General features: G+C 43.1%; 1 protein-coding gene and 1 long non-coding RNA gene across 2 annotated transcripts; one reads left to right on the top strand and one right to left on the bottom strand.

The window, feature by feature from the left end:
• Nucleotides 1-1581: 1581 nt before the first annotated feature.
• LOC119515801 lies at nucleotides 1582-11372 on the bottom strand. The gene is made up of 3 exons (XR_005213152.1): nucleotides 11293-11372; nucleotides 2736-2840; nucleotides 1582-2275 (listed from the first exon to the last, which is right to left on the bottom strand). It is a non-coding gene; the product is annotated as an uncharacterized LOC119515801 (long non-coding RNA).
• On the top strand, nucleotides 1970-12920 carry LOC119515800 (cystatin-13-like). Its single transcript, XM_037811985.1, has 3 exons — nucleotides 1970-2197; nucleotides 5545-5658; nucleotides 12837-12920. The coding sequence occupies exons 1-3, from the start codon at nucleotides 1970-1972 to the stop codon at nucleotides 12918-12920; spliced, it is 426 nt and encodes a 141-aa protein (XP_037667913.1).
• Nucleotides 12921-14664: the final 1744 nt, after the last annotated feature.

Genomic DNA, 14664 nt, shown 5'->3' with positions numbered 1-14664 from the left:
TGGGCATCGAGAGTGGCCAGGGGTTGGAGTGAGCCAGCACTCAAGAAGGAATAGGGGCCATCAGTGAGCCTGGAGAGTCAACGTTTCTGAGGTGGGTCTGGGGTGTAGCTGTGTCCTCTGAGAAATTACTCCATCCAAGAGTAACCTCTATGTATGCACCCAGGCAAGCTGTATTCCAGATGTCAGGGAGCAGGAAGGATCCTGGAGCAAAGTTGGATGCTTGAATTCTATGGTTATTAAATCAATTTAAAGCATCATGCAAAGAGCAAGGCAAAGAGGGTAGGTTATTAAGATTCAGGGTGCAAGCGAGATGGAGGCGGAAGTACCACATACCTGGACCCTGGGGGCCCTCCAGGGTCTTGCACCTGTCTCTTCCTGCTGCATCAGCCTTCCCACTGAGGGTGTGGTTACAAGGGCCAGCATGGAGTCAAGTCCCAGACCAAAGGTGCTGAGGGTCAGTACTGCACCTTATTCTGCAGAAGAGATGCAGGGCAAGTCTGCACATCCACAGCTGTTGCTCATAGATGGGCATCTGCACATCTTGGGCTTTATTTGCCTTATGTTGGGGAGAAGACACATGGAGCCAGAATGGTATCCCCAGTGGGTGGTCAAATTAAGAGTTCATGGATGATCTGTGCTGCCTGAGTCTCAAGGATGTTAGTGTCTGAGGAATATCAGGTGTCCCTCAGGTTTGCCATCATGTTCTATGTTCACCCTCTATCTGCTCTACCTACCACTTAATTTTTAGTTAACATAACACAAATTCTGCCTGTCTCTCTCGAACTAGTTGCTTACTCATCATCTCAACTTAACACAACCTAAGGGTTTGGGAAGTCTTGCAAACTACACCCTGATTTGTTTTCTACAGTAGAACTGAGCATCCTCAGAAGCAAACCCACATTACAAGTTGAAATCCATATATACATGGCCCTTAGATTGAGGCCGGAGTAGAAGGGTGTGTGAGGGCAGGCAGTGAGTTAACACCCAGAGGGATGCTTCAATCAAGTACGTAGCCTTGGGATTCACTCTTTAGGAGCCTCTTTAGGCTCTTTAGGAGGGGTTGCTAATTCCACTGGCCCTCATGGGAGGTGGCAATGATTGAATGAGACAAAATGTGGGAAAAACTTATCGCAGGTCCTGGTAATACTCAATAACACTCAGTAACAGACGCTTGCGCTCTTATCAGTGAGCCTGACCAGAGAGGGGAGAGGGCCTGGGGGTGCAGTTTTGAGGCCTGTGTGAAGGCTTAGGATGCTGAGTGAGGAATTTCTTGCATACCCCAGAAAGGCTTTGAGAAAATAAGATGAGTTCTGACAGCCACGTTCTGCAGTGGAAGTCCTTCTGCTTGAGGACCTGGTGCCTGTGTGTGCATTCATACCTGACACAGGTAGCCTCCTTCCCTGAGCGTGGGGGGACCTACACAAGTGAGGAGATAGGAGGTCTGCCTGGTAGGGAAGAAAGGGGTGTGTGCATTCATGCACATGTGCAAGTGTGTGCACACATGTATTGGTGTGTGCACATGTGAGTGTGAATGTGCACACATATGTGCATTGTGTGCATGTGTTGCATGCGTGTGTTGCTTGTGTACATAGGTATGTGTGTGTTTACATGTGTGTAGGTGCATGCACATGGGTGTGGGTACACATGCATGTGTACACACACATGTGTGCGCCTGTGTGTCAGCTCCCAGGTATGCATGCACAGAGGCATGAATTCTTCCAGAAGGGAAAAGGTCAAGCAGGGCACATGGGCTGAGTTGTAACTGCAGATTTCTCAGGTGACTTCTCTTGGGGGAAAGAGGAGAAGCTGGAGAAGACAATCGTGAGAGAACCTCACTCCTTTCCAACCCCAGCAGTGCTAAGAGGAGCTGCGGGCCCTGCAGAGATAGCTGGAGCCCTCCTGCCTACAGCCAACCCACACCCTGGCAGGACAGCAGGCCTCAGCCCCTTGCCCCCTTGGCTGAGGAGCCATGGCCAGACCCTGCCAGACCTTGCTGTTCGTGGTGGCAGCTACAGCGCTGGTGCCCAGAAGTGTGCAAGCCTGGGGCTCACCCAAGGTGGTGAGGGCATTCCAGGACATCCCCACAGACTATGTGTACGTGCAGCAGGCACTCTGGTTCGCCATGAAGGAGTATAACAAGGCCAGTAAGGACAAGTACATCTTCCGCGTGGTGCAGATTCTCAAGTCTCAGGAGCAGGTTGGTGCATCATTGGCTCCTTGTTCTTTGTTTCTGGTCCTCAGCCGGGGGTGGGGAGGAAGCCTTAGCCATGGATGTCTATTGAAGGAGAGAATGGATAACACAGCTGAGACATGCCTTTAGCTAAAAATAATATTAATTTTATGTTAGAGGTTTTTGAAAGAAAATTAACTACATGTAAAGAATGCTTTGTTATTTTGAGGTGGATCTGGGGCTGGGACATCCATTAAAGTAACTTAAAATTGGTTATAGTTGTGTAAAAAGTCTGGGTAACAGCACAGAAGGTAGCTTGAAGGGACTTTGAATGGCCTCAATGTCCTGCCAGGATGGGGGTTGGCTGTAGGTGGGAGGGCTCCAAGTTTGGGACAGTAGGAGCATCAAAATGAACAATGCCCAGGGTGGGTTGTGACATAATGAACAAGCAAAGACATTGCGAGTCCAGCCAGCCCTGAAAAGGGGAGCTGGGGCAGCAAGGAGGGCTCTTCTTTACAGAACATGCCTACAGTTAGATGTTAAAGTGACTTGTCTATCAAGTCACCTTTTGCAGCCACCAGGTGATAAATGCAGGGAACGTTCCATCAAAGGTGCAACAGCCATGGGGTGAGAGAGTCATCGGGGAACCAGTCACTGCAGAGATTTATTCCTTACAAAGGAGCAAAGAAACATTTACAGACAGGAAATCTGAGACAGGGAAACACCTCCCTCCCCAAATGCTCATGCTCATTGATGGGATGGGTTGAGGAGGACACAACATCACATCTGTAGTATTATTGCCCCAAATGCATACCCAGAATCTAGCCACAAGGAGCACGCAGATATTCTGTAAGACCACCCAAAAATATCCATGTCATGAGAAACAGAAAAAATGCTGGAAAGCTGTTGTAGATTAGAGATGTAAGAAACATGATGACTAAATGTGATGTGGGGTCCTTATCTAAGTCTGGTATTAAATTTAGGCATTATATTTTAGATCCTGTAATGTCTGATTTTTCCCAAATCTGCCATGTAGTTCTTAAAATAGTTTTCACTCTTCTTCCAGAATGATCATTTTGGGCTTTAATCTTACCTGTTTTGCCTCTTCCTGTGTCTGCAAACGCAGTCCCATGACTTGATAAGAGTCATGGGAGCAGAAACTCGACTTGAGTTTGACCAAGAGAGAAAAGGAGAAGATAAATTAGAAACTTTTCTCTCCACGTACCTCTATGTTTTAAAGCTGGCCACAGTGCTGTGAAAACATCTAGTATTTTATTTCCTAGCTGCTCCATAGTAATCTATGATGTGCATCTACTACATCTTATCTATTCCCCCCAAAATGAATACCTATTTGAACTCCACTTTCTTGCTACCACAAGCAGTGTTGTTATGAACAACCTTGTATATGCCCCTTACAGACCTGTCTGAGAATTTCTCTGGGATGTTCCCAGGAGCGGGAATACTGGTTCAAAGGGTATGTGTTTATTTAACTTGATCATGTACCAAAAGATTATACAAAAGTTCTTAATACTCTCTTCTCCACCAATACTTGGCAGTTTTCTATCTTTTTTTTTTTCAGTTTCTGGTCTGTATAAATTGAAAAACTGTTGACTTAATCCATATTTCTTTAAGTTTCAGTTTGAACATCTCTGTTCATGCCTGTTACCCTTTTGGGTTTTCTCATTTGTGAATTGTGTCTTATAGCCAGTTTTCGCTTGAGGTCCCTATCTTTATCACAGAAGTTTTTGTGTATGCTATCTGATAGTCTCTTGTCAGTTTTAGATATTGTAAATACCTTCTCCCAATCAACCACCTGTTAACTTTGTCTGCGCTCTCCTTTTTCTTGCAGATAAACCCTTTTGATGGAATCAAATTCTTCTTTTCATTGTTATTCATGAACTGGAGCCCACAAAGATAATCTATATTTGCTCTTTTTTATATTTGTCTTTAATTCTTCTGGATTCCCCTTTAGTAAGTTAGGAAGCCAGTTTCATTTTTCTCCATGCAGTGTCATTTTTCTGAACATCATCTGCTAAAGAGTCTATCCTTTCACCATGAATTAGTGGTTTCATATTTACTGACTATTAATTGGCATATACACAGCTGGATATAACCTCTCAGGGAAGGTTTCTTGTAGCCCATAGTATTCATTTCTTATTGCTGTATAACAAATTCCTGCAAAATTTATACCTTAAAACAACATCCACTGTATTAGTCAGGGTTCTCCAGGGAAACAGAACCAGCAGGAGATGTCTGTAAATATGAGATGTTATAAAAGTGTCTCATGCAACTGTGGAGATGCACAAGTCCAAATTCCGTAGGGAAGGTCATGAGCTGGCAACTCCCATGAAGGTCTTTGATGAACTCCCCAGGAGAGGAGAGTTCCCTTAAAAGTCTTTAACTGATTGGATTAAATTCAACTGATTGGATTCTCTCACTGCAGAAGACACACCCTTACTTGATAGTAGATGTAATCAGCCACAGATGCAATCAGTTGACTGATGATTTAATAAACCAGCCTTCTGGTTCATTAACCAGCCATGCAATGTCCTTGCAGTAATGGTTAGGACAGTTCTTGCTTGACCAGATGACTGGACACTGTCACCTGGCCAAGTTGAACCTGAACTCACCATCAAACCCACTTTTTAGCTCACAGTTCTGTATGTAGCTCAAAAGTCCAGCCTGGTGTGGCTGACTTTCTGCTCAGGGTATGGCAAGGCTGAAACAAAGGAGTTGGCTGAGCTGGATTTTGTCTGGAGGCTCTGAAGGATAAAATACACTTTTCAAGCTGAGTCTTGCTGTTGGCAGAATTCAGTTCTTTGTGGTTGTAGGACTAATGTCCCCACTGGGGGCCTCTCCCAAGTTTTAGAGGTCCCCTCATTCCTCATCATGAGACCCATCCATCTTCAATTTAACAGCAGCCCATTGGATCCTCCTCATGCTTCAAATCTCTGACTTCCCAGGAGATCCTCTTTCCCTACCCACACCCCATACCTTGGTAACCTGTATTCTAGATTCTGACTTTATGAGTGTACGTATTCTAATTATTTCCTATTAATGAGGTCATACAATATTTGCCCTGAATAAGAACAATGAGGGAGGGATTGAGGACCCTACATTTTTTGGTATCCACTAAAGTGTGAGAACCACTATAACTGTGGGTGACTGTGACACACACACACAATTATCAGGGTAAGATAATTTAGATTACCCTACACCTGCTGTCAGGAAATTGTAGAAGAGAGAGTTCAAGGAAGGGGGCAGACTTTCTTTGTCCTAAACAGTCAATGACGTGTTTATTTATCAGACATAGCAATAGACACAGTATACAGTCTTCGTTTATGATATCTAATTTCTTAGTTGTTCATCGACAGGTCACAGATAGTTTGGACTACTATATTGAAGCCCAAATTGCCCGGACAATGTGTAAGAAAATTTCAGGAGACAATGAAAACTGCTTATTTCAACAGGATCCCAAAATGAAAAAGGTATGTGACCGAGATCAGCAGGGGGCAATGGCCCTGTAGGTCTGCATACCAGAAGCAAAATGATGGAACTGACCCTATTTTGATTCTCTAGTTTCCTTTTTGAGCCATATTCTGTTCATGTTCAGGACTGTGAATGGCCAGGTTCTAGACATGCAGCACTCTTTCTATTACATGTTGCTGATCTCACCACCACCCCTCCAACCCACACATGCACTTAGAGGTATAAAGCAACAACGGTTTATTGTTTGTCCTATTCTGCAATCTTGGCTGGGTTCTGATGGGCAATTATTCCACCCCCTGCGGAGTCTGCTGGGGCAGGACCATTCCAGATGGCTTCTTTACTCATATTTCGGGTGCCCCAGCTGGGATGGATGACACAGCTAGGGGAGTGGGCCAGATGTCTTTCCAATTCTGCTTAAGCCTCTCCGTGGGGCAAACGGTTGGGAGATCAAGGTCCTGGCTTGTTCAGGACCAGAGTTTTCCTGGCTTGCCTGTTTGAATGTATTATGTCCCCCAAAACACATTATCTTTGATGGAATCTTGTGTGGGCAGACATATCAGTGTTGATTAGATTGTAATTCTTTGAGTGTTTCTATGGAGAAGCAACCCACCCAACTGTGGGTGATGATTCTGACTGGATTGCTTCTGTGGAGGTATGGCCAGCCCATTCAGCATGGGTCTTGATTAGTTTACTGGAGCATTATATAAGCTCAGGCAGAAGTAGGGAGCTTGCTACAGCCAAGAGGGACACTGAAGAATGCACAGGAGCTGAGACAGGAACTGCGGTTTACAGAGACATTTTGGAGACAGCCTTTGAAAGCAGACTTTTGCTCTGGAGAAGCAAAGAGAGGACAGATGCCCCAAGAGCAACTGAGAGTGACACTTTGGAGAGAAACTGCAGCCTAGAGAGGAACATCCTTGGAGAAAGCCATTTTGAAACCAGAACTCTGGAGCAGTCTCCAGCAAACCAGAACACCTGGGATATGGGACTTTTAATGCTACACTCAGGAAAGCCCTGGGCAAACTGGAACAAGTCAGTCACCCTCTACTTGGACTTCCTCATGACATGGTGGTTCTAAGGGAGTTAAACATCTTAACTAGTTTCCAAGAGGAGAAAGCAGAAGTACCTACCAGTCCTCCTGAGGCCTCAGCTGCAAAGTTCCAGAATGCCACTCCATCTCATTCTATTGCCCACAGCAAGTCACCAGGCCAGCCCAGACACAAGGGGAGGGCATCGATTCCTTTCTATACTGTGCTCTCTGTGTGCCATGTCCTGGCAGGGAAGGTGTTGGAGGCAGCTGTCTTTGTAGACTATTGTTCTGGTTTGCTAATGCTGCCAGAATGCAAAATACCAGAAATGGATTAGCTTTTATAAAGGGGGTTTATTTGGTTGCAAAGTTACAGTCCTAAGGCCATAAAAGTGTCCAAACAAAGGCATCAGCAATAGGCATCACTGAATAATGGCCTATGGGGTCTGGAAAACCTCTGTCAGCAGGGAAGGCACAGGTATGTGGCTGGCATCTGCTCCAGGGTTCTAGTTTCAAAACGGCCTTTTCCCAGGACATTTCTTTCCAACTGTCTAGCGGTGTTCTCTTAGTTTCTCCCAGACAAACTCTGGGCTAGCAAAAGTGTGCTCTCAACAGCCATCTCCAAAATGTCTCTCTCAGCTGCAGCAGCCTGGGCCTGTAATCACTCTTTTTAAAGAACTCCAGTAAATTAATCAAGACCCACACTGAATGGGTGAGGCCACATCTCCATGGAAATAATCTAATCAAAATTATTACCTACAGTTGGGTGAGTCACATCTCCATGGAAACAACCTAATCCAAATATTTTACAAGATTGGATTAAAAGATCATGGTTTTTCTTGGGGGACATAATACATCTAGCACAACTATCTACCCCAGATACTTTTTATCTGTGGGTGCTGATTTGGGAAAAAGCAAGCTGTGACCTTCCCCCAACTGATGTCCTTGGAAGGGGGAACCTCTCAGAGCTGGGACTACACAAGCTTGAAATCTCTTTGAAGCAGGGAATGTCAGAAGAAACTCTTCTTGACTGGTTCCAACAGCCCGACTGCTGTGTGGAAGGCTGCAGGGTAACCCTAAAATTAAGATTCAGTGTTAAGTGCTTCCTTGACATCTGGGAAAGTCAGGAAGGCCTCAATGGCCTAGCTGCAAGAATATATACATGCATAAAGGTTTTCATTGTTGCACCCTACCACTACCCACTCTGCACCCACAGATAAGGTCCCCCTCCCCTTATTAAGGGAGCCAGGTACGTGCATTTCCTGCTTATCCTAGAGTCATGGGTTTCAGTTCACTGCCAGCACATGGAATTATTCAAACAAGCCAGTTACATCTTCCCAGGGGAGCCAGGGATAACCCTGACCTCTTGTTACTACAAAGCTTGCCCCTGCTCGTTCCCTCTGCCCCAACCCCCAGGTGGTGGTGGTGTCCTCTTCCCCCGGCCAGTGAGTATATGCCACTAATAAACTACCGTCCACCTCATCTGCCCAGTGACAGGTGCCATGTCTCTGGCTATCCCCACAACCCTAGGGTGAGACTCCTTCCCTCACCAATGAGGAGAAGAGGAGGAGATAAACACAAAGGCCTGGGAGGCTTTGGGGCAGTCTGGAGACCCCCAGCCTGGTGGCCCCCATGCCCAACATGGCCTTGTATGATAAGTGTTTTGCTTCAAATCAGAGGTAAGAAGCAATCCCAGCTGGGTCTGGTGCTGCCAGGCCTTGCACCAGATGGGGGATGTCAAAGAGGGGCCAGTTCATCTCTCGGCCTTATTCGAAAATGTCCTTACTCTCATCACATTTCACTAACAGGAATATGGTTGGTTGAAATGTAATTATTTTAAATGCACACAAATATTTTATAAAAATACATTATCATTTAAATATGCAAAAGTGATGACATACTCAACAGGATATCTTGAATATGTCCCAATTCCCCTCCCCTCCACAGGAAATACTGCTGGGATCCTTTGTGTGGAAATCCACAGGAAAATTTCCCTTTACATTTCCATAAACATTTCCTTTTTAAAACATAACTGGTGAGGTACTATGTGCATTTTGGTGCAACTTCCTTTTTCATCTTTTTAAATTTGTCTTGTCCATCTACTTCCTACTTTTCTCTTTCATAAACAAAGCAACAATGAAAACCCTTATGCATGTATATTTCTGTGCCTTATGTGTTTTTTCTTCACCAATTTATTATATAACCAAAGTTGGCACAAGACATGGCTAGGCATAAATAATCACAGATTATTGGTTGCCAAAAATTGCCTAGTACATGCTCAAATTAAAAATATCTTAATACTTTAATGAATAGTAGACACTATGTCAGGATGCCAAAAATGCAAGTGGATGGGAATATCAAGAGAGTTAACTCTTGTTATACATGATTAGAAATGTTTTTAAAAATTAAGTAATACTTCAAAAATCCAGGTAAGTACTGGAAGAAATTTTCAAATACCCATGTACCTGCCACACAGATTTTACAACTGTTATCATTTTATCCCATTAATTGTAAATATTTTAAGAAGTGAAATGTGATAATCTAGTCCCCCCCCCAAAGATAACAACTCTTCTAAATTTTGTGGGTAACATATTTTTCCATGTTTTAAAACTTTTATATATGTGTTCCAATTTGCTAAGCTGCCTGTTCCGGTTTGCTAATGCTGCCAGAATGCAAAACACCAGAAATGGACTGGCTTTTAAAGGGGGTTTATTTGGTTACACAGTTACAGCCTTAAAGCCATATAATGTCCATCAAAAAAGTGTACCTTCACTGGAGAAAGGCCATTGGTGTCCAGAAAACCTCTGTTAGCTGGGAAGGCACATGGCTGGCGTCTGCTTGCTCTCAGGTTGAGTTTCAAAGTGGCGTTCTCCAAAATGTCTGCATCAGCTTCCAATGGCCGCCTTCAAAATGTCTGTCTCAGCTACAGCAGTGAGCTCCTTCTGTCTGAGCTTATATAAGGCTCTAGTAAACTAATCAAGGCCCATGATGAATGGGAGTGGCCACACCTCCATGGAAATACTGAACCAATAGGTTCCAACCTAATCCACACCAATACATCTGCCCCAACAAGACTGTACCAGAGAATACGGCTTTTTCTGGGTGACATAATTTATACAAACCAGCACACTGCCCAAAACAAATACTACAAAATGGGCTGGCTTTTAATAGTGGGAATTTATTAGCTTACAAACTTATAGTTTTGAAGCTGTGAAAATGTCCAAACCTGGACATCATCAAGATGATGCTTTCTTTCTGAAGACCAGTGACAGGTGATCCTGGGTCCTCTGCCACATGGCAAGGCACACAGCAACATCTGCTGGTCTGTGCCTTCTCCTTCAGTGCGTCCAGCTTCTTGCTTCCATGGCTTCCTCTCTTCATCTGAATTTCATTCCCTTATAAAGGACTCCAGTAAGAGGATTAAGACCCACCCTGAATGAGGTGGGTCACATCTTAAATTGAGATCTTACTCACCAAAAGATCCTCCTTACAATGGATCCACACCCACAGAAATGAATTAACTTTCAGAAAATACTTTTCTGGGGTCCTATAGCTTCAAACCATCATATTATACATGTAGAGTTTTGTGTGTTTTTCAAAATTTATATCAATTTCAGAACTTGTATATTTTTTCACTCAACAAAATGTTTAGAGATTTATTCATGTTGGTACAATCTGTTGTTATTTACTTAGGCCTAATGATTTTTTGTGCCTGTTGATATATATAGAAAGTGGCAGAAAAATGTTCTGTTAATTGTATATATTATAAGACTATATTATATTGTATTTAGCCATTTCCCAATTTTGGACACGTTTGGCTGTTTTAATTTCTCATTTTTAGCAACAATGCAGTGAACTAGTGAGAATTTCTCCAGGGAGGAACTTGGCAGTGAACCTGCCACATGTAGAGCATGGTCAACTTCAACTTTACTGTAGGCCACACAGAACACACACCTTTCATTTTACTCTCCATAGTGGCTGCACCAGCATACCTTCCATCAGTGCAGCATGTGACTGATCTTCTCACCACAGCCTTACCTGCACTGGGTGTTATGGGTCTCACGTTTTTCCAGTCTAATATAAATGAAATGTTTTCTCCTCATTTTATTTGGCATCTCCCTGATTTCTAGTAAGGTTGAGATGTTTTATATTCCCAGTGGTCATCCAGGTTTCCACTTCCATGGTTTGTTTCTCTTATCCTTTTCCCTGGTGCAATCAGGGGCCCCTGACAGCATTCTTGGACTTACGGGGAAGAACACAGCCAATCCATTGCCACCCTGCTTGCACTCCCCTCCTGCCTCTCTCTCCCCTCTGCCAAATATAACCAGAAACCAGAGGGAAGGGTTCCCCTTGACACAGTCCAAAGAGGTCAGCATTGTAAGACAGAGCCAGGTAAAACCAGATGGGATGCAGAGCTGGAGGGACAAACAGGAAATCGAGCCCATGTTGGAAAAAGGGAGATCAGGTAGGAGTCTCCAAGGTTTGGGAGGTTTGAGAGGTTTGGGAACAGTTTACCCTCTTGTTTGTTTCCTTATGATTCCACCCTCCATACCGAGTGCTCAGCACTCCATTAACTTCCATCAGCTTGCTCACATCTGCTTCTTACCATAAGGAGACTTCTTATCTTCGTCCTTGTATGAGGTTCTTTTCTGGTTCCGAGTTCCTCTAGGTTTGACCTCATCTATTTTCTTTGGTTTATTTTTTGGGATGTAGAAAAGAAGAAAGGGCTTTTTAGGACATAAAATTTAAGACATGATATTTTAAGGAGATTATGGGAGATATTTTGGAATTCTTCAAAAATATTGAATAGCTTAAAATCAATCATAAATACCCTCAAGTAAAGTATACCATGGTTAATAGATTACTCTATATCCTGTTTTTCTTTATTTATACTATATCCATGCTTTTATATCATTGGAATCACTCTGGTTTATAATCTAGAGTTTCATTTAATAATAAAACCTAAGCATTTCTAAAACTGTAAAATTGTTTGAGAGTATCATGCAATGAAATTATTTGATTTCATTTTATGGTTCTAGGTTCACGTATTATTAGTCATTACCCAGGAATTAGTTATTTAAGCTTTTCTAATTTTTAACTAGTATGAACAGTGTTGTAAAGAATATTCTTCTTTATATCCATTTGTATATATAAAGCAAAGCTCCCAGAAGCTGAATTACACATCTGGTAACCTGACACATTTTAAATATTTTAAATACACATTGCTGAAATGCCCTCTAGGATTAGGCTTTTCAATTCCTCTGCTTCCTGGTGATTTTTGGTCTACCTTGGCTGATCCAGAAGTTAAGCTCTTAGTCAACCCCCTAATAAACCCAGAGCCCACCCTCCCTGCTCCCCCCACTGCCCCGTGCAGGCTCACCCTCATCCTGGACGTCCCCCTCCAGCCTGGAGGCACCGAGGAGGGCAGGACTCATTTCTTCAATGGCCTGTCTGGGTAGCTGGTTGCCATTTCCTCCCTCACTCTGATCATATCTCATAGAACATCAACGATCCTTCATCAGCCCAACAGTGCTTCCATTTTGTTATGGAGACACTGTTGTTTGATCTCCTCATTCTAACTGAATAACAATTTTAGCAGAGAGAGGAGGGCCACAGGTATGCTCATTCTGACACCGTGAGCCTGAAATCTAGCTCATTCTGCAGGACTCTGGGAAGAGATCTATATATCTCTCCCCAACTCTGTCCACTGCAAATTCTTCTTCTTGGTCTCTGGCCAGATGTTGACCCCCTTTGCCTGTGGCATGCAGGATTCTGTCCTTTCTGTGATGCCTCACCTGGTCAGAACCTGCTGGGTCCTGCATGCAGCACAGTGTCTCTGTGGGCTAAGGGGAAGCTGGCGTGGTTGGCTGAAGGGCTCTAGGGCTGGAGACAGGGATGACCGGCCCTGGCTCTGACCCTTGCTCCATCAGAGGATGGTGATTGCCAAGGGCTTGGCGAGTGAGGCCGACTCTGCCCCCAGATCCTAGGTCAGCAGCCCTGTGAACCACGAGTGCATGGTCGACTCCGACAACCTCTTTGCCCACCCCAGACAAGATCCCGGCACCTGAAAATAGGAACTTTTTCTGTTTTTGTTTATCTGTTGCCTGTTTCTTTCATGCAACTGATGATTGATCTTCTTTTCTGTTTTAGACGGTTCTTTGCACCTTTATTGTCGCATCCAAACCTTGGAAATTTGAACTCAAAATGCTGAAGAAAAAATGCGAAGATATCTAATTGTCTTCTAGCACATTCTGCCATGCTCACTTCCGTTTGGAAGAAGAAGCAAAGATACTCAGAAAACATTTAAACAACACAACTGACCCATTTACTGCATTTTTTTGTGGACTTTTTGCTTTTTTGGGTGTTCTTCCAGGGCTGTTGGTGAGATACTTTTTACAGCGCTGGCCCTAACTGCCCAGATCATCTACTAGCAGGGACAGTCTGCTATCAATAAATTGAAAACAGTGTGACTCTGTTTACACACCTCTCCAGTCTCTGAGTGCAAATTAATTTTCACTGGTAGCTTTTTCTGGATAACTAACCAGAGGACTCAGCCTTCAAATGCTCTGATTACTGTGGATGCTTTCTATAAATGGTTCTACATAGTTCCGGGGATTTGGCTGCCTCGAGAGTGTCCTAGATTCCTGGGAAGACATTTTCAGTTTGGTTTTGCTTTGTTTGAGGGAGGGGCGAGGAGAGTTGTAGGCTACAGATTCAAGTTATTTAAAGGATGTTAGAATATTTAGATTTTGTTGAGTATATGTTTTTCATAAGCATGTATCAGAACTTAACCCTTTTCTGAAAAAGTGTGCAATTCAGGTAAGATTTTTCAATTAGTCAGGGTAGGATAGAAAGTGCTGCAGTAAGAAATACCCCCCTGAATCTCAGTTGCTTAACACAACAAAAGTTTAATTTTTTTTTATTTAATAAATTTTATTTTGAAATAAATTCAAACTTACAGGAACAGTTGCAAAAACATACAAACCCCATACATAGAACTCCAGCATATCCCGACCACCTGCCCCCTATACCCTGATCCACCACCTTTAACATCCTATCACACCACCATTTCTTTCTTTCCCTCCCTCTCTCCCTTCCTCCCTCCCTCCCTATCTATCATCCATCATCTATTGCTCTGTCCTCAACATATGAGAGCAAGCTGCACATATCTTTGAACAAACAATATAATTCACATATACCTTTCCCATGGACAAGAACATTCTTTTATGCAATCCCATTAAGTACAGCTAAGAAGTTCAAGAAATTCAACATTGATACAAAGCTTACATTCTATGTTTCCTTTTTTGTTTTTTTTCTTATGTCCCATCTGTGTCTCTTCGAGCCTCCTCTCCTCCATCCTCAAATCCCATCCAGGATCATCCTTGGCATTTAATTTTCATCTATTTAGACTGTCTTTTTTTCTCAACTGTGGAAACATATATACAGCCCAAATCTTCCCATTCCACCCCACCCCAGCATTCCATTAGTGGGATTAATCACATTAAAAATGTTGCAATGCTATCACCTTACCACCATCCATTACTAGAAGTTTCCCTTCAACCCAAACAGAAACGCTCCACTCATTTATTAACTCCCCATTGCCCCTTCCCCCGCTTCTTGTAACCCATATTCTACTTTTCATCTCTATGGTTCTATTCTCTGATACTTTCTTTGTGTTTACTGTGGGACTTAAATTTAACATCTTAAATCTGTAACAATTTTGTTTTTCTTTGATGCCAACTTAACTTCAACATCACACATAAACTATGTTCCTATACTCCCTAATTCCCCCACCTTTATGTAGTTCTTGTCAAAAATTGCATATTTTACATTGAGTCCAAAACCACTGATTTATCATTACAGTTTATATATTTTAGATCCTGTAGGAAGTAAATAGTGGAGTTACAAATCAAAAATGCAGTAGTATTGGTATTTATATTTACCATGTGATCTTTATTGGGAATCTTTATTTCTTCAT

Source organism: Choloepus didactylus, chromosome 19 (assembly GCF_015220235.1).
Source record: "Choloepus didactylus isolate mChoDid1 chromosome 19, mChoDid1.pri, whole genome shotgun sequence".
Classification (NCBI taxonomy): Eukaryota; Metazoa; Chordata; class Mammalia; order Pilosa; family Megalonychidae; genus Choloepus; species Choloepus didactylus.
Note: the sequence above shows the minus strand (reverse complement) of the source record. Positions and strands in the feature narration are given on the sequence as shown.